Source organism: Apiotrichum porosum (genome assembly GCF_003942205.1).
Source record: "Apiotrichum porosum strain DSM 27194 chromosome Unknown scaffold_10, whole genome shotgun sequence".
Lineage (NCBI taxonomy): Eukaryota > Fungi > Basidiomycota > Tremellomycetes > Trichosporonales > Trichosporonaceae > Apiotrichum > Apiotrichum porosum.
Window position 1 is genome coordinate 450945 of NW_021167117.1, and position 12675 is coordinate 463619.

Here is a 12675-nt window from a genome sequence, read left to right on the forward strand (position 1 = left end):
AGATGCATGAGCAGGCGCAGATCAAGGACTTGATATCGCGCACCTGGATGCGGTGTACCATGCGAGTTTCGTGGCATGGGCCTGGTTCCTTTGACATCTTGTCAGTGACCAGAAGTGGGTAAACTCCTCTAAACAACCACAACCACGAGATCCAGAGAGCCAGAGACTAAAGGGGAACAAAATAAAATAAAATCAGATAAAACCTCCGTCTTTAACTGTTGCCCAATCCAGCCAGCTCAATGTGTGTTCAGACGAAAATGAAAGCATGCGCGTCCAGTAATTCACCTATATACATATCTATAGGTGGGTTGTAGGAGAGCATTAGAGGCTCGGAACAGATTGAAGTGTGTGGAATCGTTGCGGACGAAATGCGTCTGGACGCAACAGATTCAGAGGAGGCGCCACTTCGTCCCATTTCTCAGTGACCACTGCGCCGTCCCAACGCTGCCTCAACCCTCTCTCGCGCCATCGTGCCCGCTCTCGCTCACCTCACTCACTGCACTCTAACCATGCATTAACGCAGTCTCCTACTACATGTATCCAAGGTACACTGTCCATCATCTGTAAACATCCTGTTAAAAACATGCTACAATCGTATCCCTCTCTCTCTCTCTCTCTCTCGCTCTCTCGCTCCACCCCGGCGCCCGTTCTGCTCTTTTAGATCCATCCACACAAGTTGACTCTCTTTACGCACAACCTCAAAAACCTCCTCCATCCAACCTCTACGCACACCCCACAGCTCCCGCCGGTTTACCGGCTTAGCTCCACAGGGGGAAATCGGCCGGCACATCCAACGCGTTCCAGCTCGTAGTGTTGATGTTGCTGAGCCCGCCTTCCTCGTCCATGAGGAAGGAGAAGATGTCAAAGTTGGCCGTGGGGTCCACTGCACCAGTGCCGTCTGCGCCGGTAAGGCCGTTGGCCGCGGGGGTTCCGGCCGCGCCGCCGTTGGCGCCGATGACGCCGTTGAGCTGGAGCTCGGCCATGATGGCGTTGCCGTTGCCGCTGGGCCCGCCGGGGACCATGGCCGTTGACGCGGCGGTGCCGGCCTCGGTGCCGAGCCAGGCGCCTGCGACGCCGGCGAGGTTGGGCGTGTTGCCTGCCGACGAGGAGACTTGGGCCGCGATACCGTAGGGTCCAAACGACTGGAACGCGGCTGGTGGCAGGCCCGAGGCCGGGTTGATGCCTGCCTGACCGGGGTTGATGGGCGTGGAGAATGGTGCGGCGTGTTCGGTGCTGCCGAGCATGTTGGCCTTGTTCTGTTTGGTCTTGGCGCCGTTGGTGTACTCGGACAGCTTGACGTGGGAGGAGACTGGGTTGAGGAACAGGTTGTCCAGGAGGGTGAGCTCGTATGGCAAGGTTGTGGGCGGGAGTGGAGCCGGGAAGGATGCGTCCGACGGCAAAGGGTCATCGCGAGATGACGACACGGGGGTGCCGAGAGACCCAAAGCGGGCGCCACCGACAGCGCCGGGGACACTGCCAGGAGCATTGCTGGCGACCTTGGGGTTCATCTTGGAGAGCTGCTCGATGATGGCCTGCGAGACATTGCGCATCGTGTCGTGGCACGCGGAAGCCGAGGGGACGCGAGGGGACAAGTACTCGAGGACAGCGAGACACGACTCAATGTCCATCATGGCCTCGTCCAAAGTGGGCACGCCTGCGCCGCCACCCAGGGAGTACAGGTTGAAAAAGGCATACAGGAACGAGAGGCCTGCCATAAAGCTGAAATGAGACGTCATCCAGAGCCACGAGATGCGGTTGTTGAGCTGCATGCGGCGGTAGATGCGGATAATGTAGCTTGACGAGGCCAGGACAGTCGCAAGAGCCGGCCGGCTAGGCTTCGGGTTGCCGCGCGAGGGGCGGAAGAGCAAGAGACACGAGTTGTGGAACGAGATCGCGTAGCCTTCCGACGAGACGGTGCCACGGGGTTCGGGCGAGGACGCGAGCCAGTTCTTGAGACGCTCAAACATGTCGTCAAACCATTCGGGCTTGGGCTTGGGCATGCCGTTGACACCGTACGTGTTGCTGAGAATCTCAGACTGCAGCTCGCGGAGCTTGACAGTGTGCACAAACACGGCCTTGTATGCACAAGGTTCGCCGACGAGGTTGACCGACTGGCCGGCATGGATGTCGACGTCGTGCTGCAGCGCAGGCATGGGCACGTGGATGAAGCCATCGGGAATACTGGGGGGTCGGCCAAGCGACTGCGCAAGGAGGCGGTCCATCTTGTACGTGATCCAGAACAGACGACGGCGCATGTCAATCTCGAGGTTGTCGAGCGACTCGGCTTGCGAGTTGTGCTCGTTGTGGAAGCCCAGGTCGACACAGGTACGCGACGCGAGACCAACGAGGAACCAGATGGAGCCCTTGTCTGGGTTGAGGAGCGAGTACCAGACCAAAAGCAGGATGGCCTGGAGGCCAATATATGACTGGGCCTCGAACACTGCATCGAGGTGCTTGAGGGCCTCGGCGTGGAACGCCTCGGAGCAGGTACGCAGCTCATCTGGGGGGTCGACAAAGCGCGAGCTGGCCATTGTACTCAGTGCGAGCACCATCATGACGACAAACACATCCGACTCGTCCACATCCGAGCCCTCACGCATGCGCGAGATCTGTTTGCCCAGAGTCGGGATGTGGATAATGGGCGCAGTCACGCCCACAAAGTCGACGTAGGCAGCCACAAGACGCTCCACGGCCGGCTGGGGAGGCAGGGGAGGGACCTGGAAGCGACGGCGAGAGCGGCCCTTGGTCGAGCCAGCAACGGAGCGCTCCGAGGGGGGACCACGGGCACTGCTGGGGATGGGAGCGTGGGCTGAACGCGGTGTGAGAATGTTTTCGGGGGAGGCGTGGTTGTGGTACTCTTCCGAGTGGTCGCCACCGTTGTGTGCGGGCGAGTCCTTGCCCATTGCCGAGCCGCGGTCACTGGGCGACTCGCCGGCGCGGACAGAGCCAGTGACGCTCGGGGTGCCGTTGTTGCCCAGCAGTGAAGTGTTGGGCAGGGCGTGTCCGGTACGCAGGGCCGCATCCTGGACCATGCGGGTGAGAGACGTTGCCGCCGACGCGGTGGCGGTAATGGGGTTGGACCGTCCGGTGCTGCTTGAGATGACGGGCGAATGTGGGCTATCGAGAACCGGGGGTCCGGGGGGGAACGGATAGTCGCTCATGCGCCTGTTGCTGGTGGCAGGCGAGTCCCACGGTGAGCGCATGGGAGGTTCGCCTTCTGGGCCCTGGAGCGCCGGATCGATGGCCAGGTCGCCACCGCGACCCACAAACGATGCGACGGCCACGGACGCATTGGAAGCAATCTCGCGCTTTTGCCGCCCGATAGGATCACTGCCCGTCGACGTGAGTGCAGTCACCTGTGCACGCAGCGAGGCGACTTCTTGCTCGAGAGAATGCAGGTAGCTTAATGCTGGTCAGCCACTGGTCTCGTCCGGGTTCCGTGCCTCCTCTGCTACGCTAGCTGCGCTCTTCTTTTTGCGAGACCTCGCCGCAAGCAGATGCAACAAACGGACACATTCAACTCACTTTCTCGACACGTTGGTCTTTGAGATGGCGTCAAAGCCAATGCACTCGACCTTGGCCCTCTCACACGCCGAGCAGGCCGGCAACTTGCCGTCGCATTTTTGTTTGCGACTGCGACAGCGCGTACATGACGAAATGGCACGGGCAACCTTGTACTGCGGTTGTTCTGGTAGGGGGGACGCTGCCTGGGAAGGGGATGGTTTTGAGCGGCCGCCACTGGTGGGCGGGGCCGGTTGCGAAAAGGTGGACCCCGACGATGTTGGAGGGTATGGGGCAAAGTGGTTGGAGGTGTCTGACGACGTGCGCCTGGCGGTTGGCGCCTTCATGGTGGATGATGTCGGTTGACGGAGAAGAGCGATGGGCGGCGGCAAGAGAATGCCGGGAAAAGAAGAAGGGAACGGCGTGGGGGAGGGGTTTGTGCAATGAAGTGGCCGGGAAAGGGGTTGTTCTTCTCGACGAGGGGGGTGAGGTAGTGGGGCGACCAGGAGGGAGGACTCGCTGTGTCTATCGACTGTGCAGTCGAACGGTGCGAGGATGGAGACGCACGCGGGGGGTGGATGGGCCTTGCACACTCGTTCAAGGACGGGGGGGACTGTGTGACAAGAGAGAGTCGACCGCCGTTGCCCCCAATTGCCGACTAGAATCCACGGCCAGCGCCGAGGAAGGGAAAGAAGGGATGCGGCATGCCTATTTAATGTTACGTAAAACTATTGGCCACGCCTATTTAACAGCGCCTAGATTCTCAGGGTTGACTCACCTCGCGACGCGTCTCTCGCGTCATGAAGAAGATCAACTTTGGCCAGTCCAGTCATCAACAAACATCTCTTCCTCCATTGTCAACTTCACATCCATAATGAGTGAGTGGGCGAGCCTACTTGCCTCCTACTAACTCCAGGCGACAACCCTTACTACGGCGGCGGCGGTGGCGGCGGATACATGGCCGGCGGCGGCTCGCCCTTCGGCGGCGGCAGCCAGGACTCGCCTGGTGGCAAGAAGGTGAGCTCTCAACGACGGCAAGGCCTGCTATACTGACGACCTAGAACCGCAACAACCAGGCCCTCCGCCCCGTTACCATCAAGCAGATCCTCGAGGCCACCCAGGTCCACCCGGACTCTGACTACCAGATTGACGGCGTCGACGTCGGGACTGTGAGCAGCCTCGTTGTCTCCTGTTCCCTTGGCGCCCAAACTGACACACTTTACAGGTCCAGCTTGTCGGAAACGTGCACAACCAATCCACGACTGCCACCAACGTCTCGTACGACATTGGCGACGGAACGGGCTACATCGACGTGAGGCAGTGGCTGGACACCGCCGACGACGAGGCCGGCAAGATGGACGGCATCATGCAGGACAAATATGTTGTCGTTACGGGCAACATCAAGGTGTTTGGCGGCAAGCGTCACGTCTCGGCGCAGAACATTCGCAGTGTCGAGAACCACGACGAGGTCTACCACCACTTCCTCAAGGCCCTCCAGGTCTCCCTCTCGTTCCGCAACCCGAGTGGTGTGAGTGCAGCTGAGACCGAGTCGGTCTTTTGAGCAGTTGACGAATGCTGACGCAATGACTCTCTCCTCCTGGAACCTTCCAACTGCCCAATTGCTTTCTCCCACGTTGGCTCGTCCTGTTGCGACCTCGGCTTATTTCCTTTGCCTCATCTTCTACACCGTTCCCTTTTCTTTCCTACTCCTAGGTTGCCGGCGGTGCTGCTGCTGCTGGCGCGACCCACAACGACTATGCCGGCGGTGCCTCGGCGTCCCCCGCTGGAGCCGACTTTTCGCACCTCCCTGCCCTGCAACGCAAGATCATGGCCATCGTGTCCGCCGAGGACCACGACGACGGCATGCACGTCTCGGCTGTGGGCAAGCTGTGTCTCCCTACCGATGGCGAGGAGGTCATGAACGCCATTGAGAACCTCATGGGCGAAGGTCTGCTGTTCTCGACGATTGATGACCTTGTGAGTTGTGTCTCCTGACGAGTGTGGCCGGTTGCCCAAGGAGCAGTGCTGACACCAACTGCAGCACATCAAGGCCGCGTAAAGGCGAGCATATGTTGCTAGAGGAAAAGAGAGAAGGTTGAGACATTGAGGACTGCCAGTATTTGTGTCCTGGCAATGTACATGTATCCAGCTATGTGTCCGTTTGCGTCATCTGCGTCACCTTGCCGACTTGCGCGCGCATACATACATGACTGCACATGCGCATGCCTGCTCGCGGCGACCACGGCTGTGGACGGGTGTGTGTGTGGGTCCTGGGCAGACATGGGCGATCAGTGCAGCCTGGGCGGGCCGGCAGCGCTACAAAGTACGCTTCTACTGCGCGGGCAATGTGTGAGCCGAGCAACGGCCAAACCGTACGCACCGTTGTGGCGTCGCTCGCACATTGACAGGCAGGACAGCTCTCTCCCTCGAGTTCCCTCTCTCTGTACCTCTGTCCGCGCGCGACTGAATGCGCCAAGTCTAAAATACATGCCCCCCAGGCATCATCCCGGGATCCCGGTAGTGCCATTCCACCCCTGTTTCCCTTTCAGTGGCACACCAGCACCGAACGCGCGAACGCGCCTCGCGTCGCGCGTACGCCAGTGGCCAGTGGCCAGTGGGCAGGGCCCAAAATTCAATGTTCCTGTGCCAGCCAGGGACTGGGCCATCCCATACTGGAAAGCCTTTTCTGACCGTTTTTCCTGTGCCATTTGCATGCATGTTGCTTGCTGTTGCCGAGTGCCCGCACACCACGCCCTGGAACTTCCTTTGTGCCGTGCTGCATATCTGCATCGTGCTGCTATACAGTCCTCATCTCACTCACTCTCTCTCTTTGCTGTCAACTCGTATCCCCCCATCTCCGCTCGACAGAGCACACACCCCCTCTTCAACCGTCACCCCCGACCTCGACGCCCCCCAAGCCTCCCCGCCGCTAATCTTGGCTCGCTCTCTCCCGCCTCACCCCGTTTCCCCCATCTCTCTATCCGCGTTCTCACATCAACACAACCGCAACTCTCAACCCCCTCTCCACTACCACCCACTCCTCCTCCTCCTCCTCTCCTACCACCCACCTTTCTGTTCACAATGAGGGGCGAACACTGTATCGCGGGCGCGAGCATCCTCACGTTCATGGCCATGATCCTCCTGGTCTTTGCCAACATTGGCCAGATCAGCTCGGGCGCCGTCACCAACGGCCTGCACCTCGTCGAGGTCAACGTTGCTGCGTGAGTACATGAAAGTCGGAGACCGGGGGAGTCTGGGCCTGGCCTGCAGCGGATGGAGGCCACGAAAACAAGGCAGTGTCACACGGAGAGGTTCTACAGCTAGACCACCCGCAAATGCGCAACGGTCTGGCGCTAGTTTGCAAACGGCAAACGGCTAGCAGCCTTAGATGATGACCTGCTCAAGGGTCACGTTGAGGAGGACTTGGCAATCGCACACCGGTGCGCGATCACCGTCCCCCTTACCACCCCCCCTTGCCACCCCCCTTGTAGCTTGTTGATCCCTGTCCGAGCTCGCTATTTTCGACGTGACGCTGACCCAGCGCGCACAGCTTTGGCTCCGCCGTTCTCTCCGCCAACAAGCAGTCGAGCGGCCTGTACAACACCAAGAACACTGTCATGGGCGCCTCGACTGGTCTGCGCCAGTACTACCGTTGGGGCATTTACGGTGAGTGGTGATGGCCATGTGTGGAATTTGCAGAGCATAGAGCATCCGGACATGCTTCTTCGCAAGGCGATGTTTGTGTACAATCAATCACGTTGTTGGCGTCTTGGCAGTCCCATTGCGCCACCATTTTCCAGACCGGTGGCGGTATGGCAACGTGTTGCTTCCACCTGTGCACCTGCCAATGTTCCCGTTTGCTGACCCGTAACAGGCGCGTGCGGCTACCAGAAGGACAACTCGGGCATCTGCAACTCGACCCAGTTCGCGTACCCCTTTGAGCCCCTCGCCACGCTCATCTCCGACGCCCCCACCTCGCCCACCAACTACAAGACCATTATCAACTCGATCATCCCCAGCACGGCCTCGGCGTTCAAGAACAACGGCTGGAACCACTCGCTGTCCGTCGTCGGTTCGGCGCTCATCTTCATTGGCAGTATCCTGACCCTCCTGTCGTTTATCACGGGTCTCGTCAAGCACCGCCTGTCCTTCTTCGTGGCTGCCGTCTCGAGCGGTCTCTCGGCCTTCTTCCTCATGGTCGGCGCCGCGATCTGGACCTCGATCATCTCAAAGGACAGCTGGCTCAAGCAGGTCAAGGTCCAGGGCAGCGTCGCGCTCGGTATCACCGTCACCGCCGGTCCTGCACTCTGTAAGTTGCCCCAGCACACCAGTTGTGGCTCGCTCGTGGAAGACGATAGCTGACACGCGGCACAGACCTCACTTGGGTGTCCTTTGTCTTTGTCGCCCTGTCGGTCGCGCCGTACGTCATCTCGTGCTGCACGTTCCGCAAGTAAGCGCCACAACACACACGAGACGAGGACGGGACGGTGAGGCGGTGAGGCGGCGGCGATGAGGCGAGGAGCTGGAGCCAGAACCGCGTTCATGCACGAGAACCGGGGCTCGTCCGCCGTCGAGACGCCGTGCAGCCCTGCGTCAGCTGCATCCGGCTCTCGATGCGCGAGGACGACACTTTATGGAGAACAGACCCAATCTGCGATCTGTGGCGGACTTTATTTCTCCCCATTTTTCCTTTTCTTTCGATTCCTGGGCCGAGGTGGGTGTCGGTTGTGTACCTCCGCCTACCTGGCCAAACCATAGATTTTGTGCCTTCTTGTTTCTTTTTCTGGGGATACCGCTTGATGTATGAGACGATGCGATCCGATGCTCGCGTGCTGGCCAAGGCTTTGCTTTGACTTCACAACTACTGACGCCATTTGAACGCAGTGGGTGCGCAGTGCCGCGGAGCGACGATCACTTGCCTGCCTGGCCCTCGCAGTTCGCGTCACCGTGCCCAGGTCACGACTGCGCACGTTCACCCTTGCCGCATGCTAGAGATCTAGAGAACCCTTCAGCCAAGACTATCGGTTACATTGTATACAGTGTTTCTATGATCTACAGTCGCAGCGCAATGGGAGGAGCCGTCCGTGTCCCGACTGCGCCGCCATCGCTCCTCGACATCGGCAACCTCTCGTTGCCTCCTGTGGCCCTCTCTCGCCCTCGTGCTCTAGAACACCTCCACCTCCTGCTCGGCCCCACAGTCACACCTCTGCACCTGGATAGTCTCGCCCTCGGCGCCGTCCACAATCTCGACGTCCTCGTAGTTGTGCACGTGTTCGGCCTCCTGGCGACGCTGGTACTGGTTGTTGCGGGTACGTTTGCGGAGACTGGATAGTGGCGGTTGTCAGCTTTGGATAGAAATCTCAGAACAACTGGTGCGCGCCACGAGCTACAAGAGCCGAAGACGGATGACTAGCTCGGCACGCCGCGTCACTTACTCTCGCAGGCCCGCCTCAAACTTTGCCTCGCGCTTGCGCTTCTTAAACTCTTCTCTGCGCGCCCACTCCTCGTCCAGGCCCTTTTCGCCGCCCCACTTGTCCCACGCGACTTGCTCGACCTGGAAACGGAGGAAGAGCATCATGTTGGAGTACGTGCTCGCGTGGGGGTTCGGTTTGAGCAGGTGCGGCAGGAGGTCAATGTCCTTGAGTTCTGGCTCGGTGAGGAGGTAGTCCTGTGAATGAGTGGTCAGCTCGAGCCAAAGGGACATGGCCAGCTGGCAGTGCCAATTCGAGAGGACGTCACAGCTTTGCTCGAAACTGGTGCTGAGCTGTCGCAGTCGACATCCCACACGCCACTCTGCTCACCTCCTTGCACTCTGTCTTTGTCAAAAGACTGTACTTTTCCGGCTTCTCCTTCTTGCACTTGTTGCACACCTTGACGTCGAACACCTTGAGGAACTGGTGGTCGATCTCGAGCGAGTTACATACGGAACAGCGGGGCGACGAGTCGGGGAAGATTGCTGGCGGGGGCGTACGGTCAGCAACGGCGTCCAGTCCCGTCGTCACGACCCATCCCAGCATCCCAGCTCATCTGCCTCAGGCAAGTAAACCATAGCTGGACTGGGACAGGTCATTATACTCACGCGGCTCCTCTCCCTCGCGCATCATCTGCCTCTCGCGCTGCTTCTCGCGCGCGAGCTCCACCACGCTCTTGATCCGGTCCCCTTCCTCGTCTTCGGCTGTGAGGAAGCCGCCGCGCGAATTATGCAGCTTGCTCAGGTCGTACTCAAAGTACTTGCCCAGGCGCGGGTCGCGCCGCATGGGGTCGCTGCCGTCCTCTGTCGCGGCGTCCGCCTGCGCCGCGACCATGTTGCGCGCCGTGGTCGGGACTGCGGCGGGCTTGTGTACCAGAGGGTGTGCATTGGCCGACGAGGAGGAGGAAGGGGTCGGAGCCGGAGCGCTGAGTTTTGCTTTTGCCTTGAGGCGGTTGAGCGCTGCAAGACGGGCTTGGGCGGGGTTGAGGTCGGACATTGTGGGATGGAGAGAGATGAACATGGAGATGGAGGTGAGTCATGCGTTGAGCGTTTTGGGTGGCGAAATTGCCTCCGCACAAAAACAACCTTTGGGTGTGGCATCCGCTCTCCCTTCTCGTTCCGCTTGCTGCCATAACAAAACATACTGCATCTACATTACCACATCCCTTTACGCTAAAACAACAGGTCATCCTGGGCACCCGCGCCACGAGGCTTCGGCGCATCGTTACTGTATCCGCCGCCACCAAGGAGGTCGAGGTCGCCGAGGGCAGAGTACGGGTCGTCTGGCGAAATCGGCGATGTGGGCTGCGACGAGCCGCCGCGGGCCGCACCGTTGTCGTTGCCGTTGGACGCCGCCGGGCGAGGGGGCATGTTGGGCGCAGACGAGGACGCGCCGCCACCACCACCACCACCACCACCACCGGAAGACGAGGCTGTGCGCGGCGTAAAGTTCAGACCGCGAGCCGAGACGAGGTGCCTGCGCGAAGACGAGTTGAGAGCTGGCGAGTCGGGCAAGTACCGCGGCTTGGCGGTACGGATGAACGTCTCGGGGTTCTTGTGGTAGATGCTTCCCAGGGTACCGGTGTGCATCAACAGCTGGTCGAGCATGCCCTTGTCCATGCGGTCGGTCTCCGTCGAAATGACAGGCTTGTCGGTGAGGACAATGTCGCGCGCGGCGGCCGGGTTGGACGTGAGCAGACGCCAGTACATGAAACCACGGTCTCTCAGGTCGGGGTTCTCGGCCTCCTCGGTCGCGAGCTTGAGCACCTTGGGGAGCAGTTCTGTTGCTGCGGTTGGGCGACGGATGAAGAGCTTGACAGTAGCGGTGAGGAGGGCGAGCTGGACCTCCGCCGGCTCCTCGCGGAACGAAAACATGAAATCGTCCAGCAACTCGTCCGAGTTTTCGATACGGTCGGCATACTGGCCCAAGATCCAGATCATGGCTGCCTTGGCCTCGGGCTCGTCGAGGACGTCGAGGTTTTCGCACAGCGTGCCAATGACACTCTCGTACTGGTTGGGGTAACGGCGGAAAATGTCCTTGATCACAACAATGGCCTCCTGGACCACATACGAGATCTTGGTCTTCATGAGGTCCAGAAGAGCCATGACACACTGGTCCGAGGCGGCGGAGATCTTGATGGCCAGACGGCCGATCGAGCGGACGGCCTTGCGCACAAAGTCGACGTCAACCTCGGACGCATACTCCTTGAGCTCGGCAAGGACCTCAGTGACATTCTCCTCGCGCGTGAGGCGGTACATGATCTCGAGCTTGGCGAGCTTGACGTAGATGGGGTCGTTGTACTTGCAGAAGAAGACCTTGACCTCGTTCTGGAGAATAGCCGGGCGGCGCTGGATGATGAGCAGAATGTTGCGCAGGCCCACATATTGCACCTCGGATCCGCTCGACAGCAAAGTCACAAGCGGGGGGCCCATCTTGCGCTCGAGCACGCGGATGAGGCTCTCGTCCTCCATGTAGTTCATGAGGTAGAGGATCACCTTGATGGTCGTGAGCACCACGGCCGAGTTGGCGTGCTGCAGGCGAACGGAAATACGCTCCGCGAGCGTCTCGGCGTCGAGCGTCGTCTGCGGGATAAAGCTCAGGAGCGAGTCGAGAATGTAGATCTGACCCCACTCGGAACACTCTCCCAAGGCGGCAACGAGCTTGCCCGCAACAGTCGCGTTGAGGCGGAGGGTAATGTCCGTGGACCGGTCCGAGATCTCCACCAACGCGGCAACGGCATTCGCGACCACAGTCGGGTTGTGGTCTGCCAGCAAGTCGCGGAGCATGGCCACAAAGTTTTCGCGCTCAATCGTCTTCTTGCCATAGTCGCTCGCGTAGAGCTTGGCGACCGCAATGGCTGCCGTCTTGCGCACGTACGGATCCTGGTCCTCGAGGGCATGTCGTAGCGGGTCCACCAGTGACTGGATCACATTTGGCAACGGGATAGAGGACATGGTTCGGATCGCAAGACCACGGATGAGGGGGTTACGGTCCGCGCAGTCCGAGAGGAAGCCACCCAGGGCGTGCGCGACGTCTTCTGGCCGCGACCGGCCGTAGTTGACGAGGTAGAGGTACACCACTGGGCACTGTCAGCAATGGAACGGACATGCTCCCAAACCTACTCTTCTTGATCTCCAGGACCTGAATCTGCATGCACTGCACCATGTCGGGGAACAGGGGCGACACTGTGTATGTGTTAGGCTGGCTGCATCCATGCAGAGCGACCCACTGTCATTGCCCATGGTCATGTTGGCAACAATCTTCTTGAGCGCCGTCTTCTTGCGTGCAAAGCCCTTGTCCTTTTTGTCTCCCGAGTTGCGCAGCTCATCGCGCAGGTCGGCAATCTTGCCACGGGCTTGGGAGGATGTTAGTAACAGACACCACCGTTGGTTGGAACCCACTGAAGAGCTTTGCGTCGGCCATGTTGTTGGCGGGTCACGGCGTGTGCCTCGGGTGTCTGCTGCCGGGGCTGTGAGGGTAGTCTACGCTACGCTGCGCGCGTGCAGTGTGGGTAGTGGGTAAGGGCGAGCCGGGTGGTCGTGGGTGATCGTGAGCGTGGGTGTTCGTGAGCCGGATGGATAAGAAATGGTGTGTCAACGTCGACGTTGTTGCGATGTGCGTCGTGTCTCCCCGCGTCACCGCCGTGCGCGCGCAGAGGGCGGCCGGTCAAGGCCAAGGCACGGACCGCTCCGCCTGGGGAGAC

General features: G+C 60.1%; 5 protein-coding genes across 5 annotated transcripts; 2 read left to right on the plus strand and 3 right to left on the minus strand.

Annotated features, from left to right (window-relative positions):
• Positions 1-758: 758 nt before the first annotated feature.
• PPR1 (Fungal specific transcription factor) lies at positions 759-3848 on the minus strand (the record flags this gene model as incomplete). Its single annotated transcript, XM_028617096.1, has 2 exons — positions 759-3402; positions 3526-3848. 2 exons carry the CDS (start codon positions 3846-3848, stop codon positions 759-761), a joined length of 2967 nt encoding a protein of 988 aa, XP_028474403.1.
• Positions 3849-4375: 527 nt separating this feature from the next.
• Positions 4376-5560, plus strand: RFA2 (replication factor A protein 2; the record flags this gene model as incomplete). Its single annotated transcript, XM_028617097.1, has 6 exons — positions 4376-4379; positions 4418-4518; positions 4563-4670; positions 4727-5029; positions 5215-5478; positions 5543-5560. The coding sequence occupies 6 exons, from the start codon at positions 4376-4378 to the stop codon at positions 5558-5560; spliced, it is 798 nt and encodes a 265-aa protein (XP_028474404.1).
• A 1022-nt stretch (positions 5561-6582) lies between these two features.
• On the plus strand, positions 6583-7955 carry EHS24_001298 (uncharacterized protein; the record flags this gene model as incomplete). The annotated part of the gene is made up of 4 exons (XM_028617098.1): positions 6583-6722; positions 7052-7167; positions 7376-7810; positions 7876-7955. The coding sequence occupies 4 exons, from the start codon at positions 6583-6585 to the stop codon at positions 7953-7955; spliced, it is 771 nt and encodes a 256-aa protein (XP_028474405.1).
• A 710-nt stretch (positions 7956-8665) lies between these two features.
• On the minus strand, positions 8666-9968 carry EHS24_001299 (uncharacterized protein; the record flags this gene model as incomplete). The annotated part of the gene is made up of 4 exons (XM_028617099.1): positions 8666-8825; positions 8937-9169; positions 9303-9523; positions 9581-9968. The coding sequence occupies 4 exons, from the start codon at positions 9966-9968 to the stop codon at positions 8666-8668; spliced, it is 1002 nt and encodes a 333-aa protein (XP_028474406.1).
• Positions 9969-10144: 176 nt separating this feature from the next.
• Positions 10145-12395, minus strand: EHS24_001300 (uncharacterized protein; the record flags this gene model as incomplete). The annotated part of the gene is made up of 4 exons (XM_028617100.1): positions 10145-12051; positions 12095-12157; positions 12202-12327; positions 12374-12395. The coding sequence occupies 4 exons, from the start codon at positions 12393-12395 to the stop codon at positions 10145-10147; spliced, it is 2118 nt and encodes a 705-aa protein (XP_028474407.1).
• Between the last annotated feature and the right edge of the window lie 280 nt (positions 12396-12675).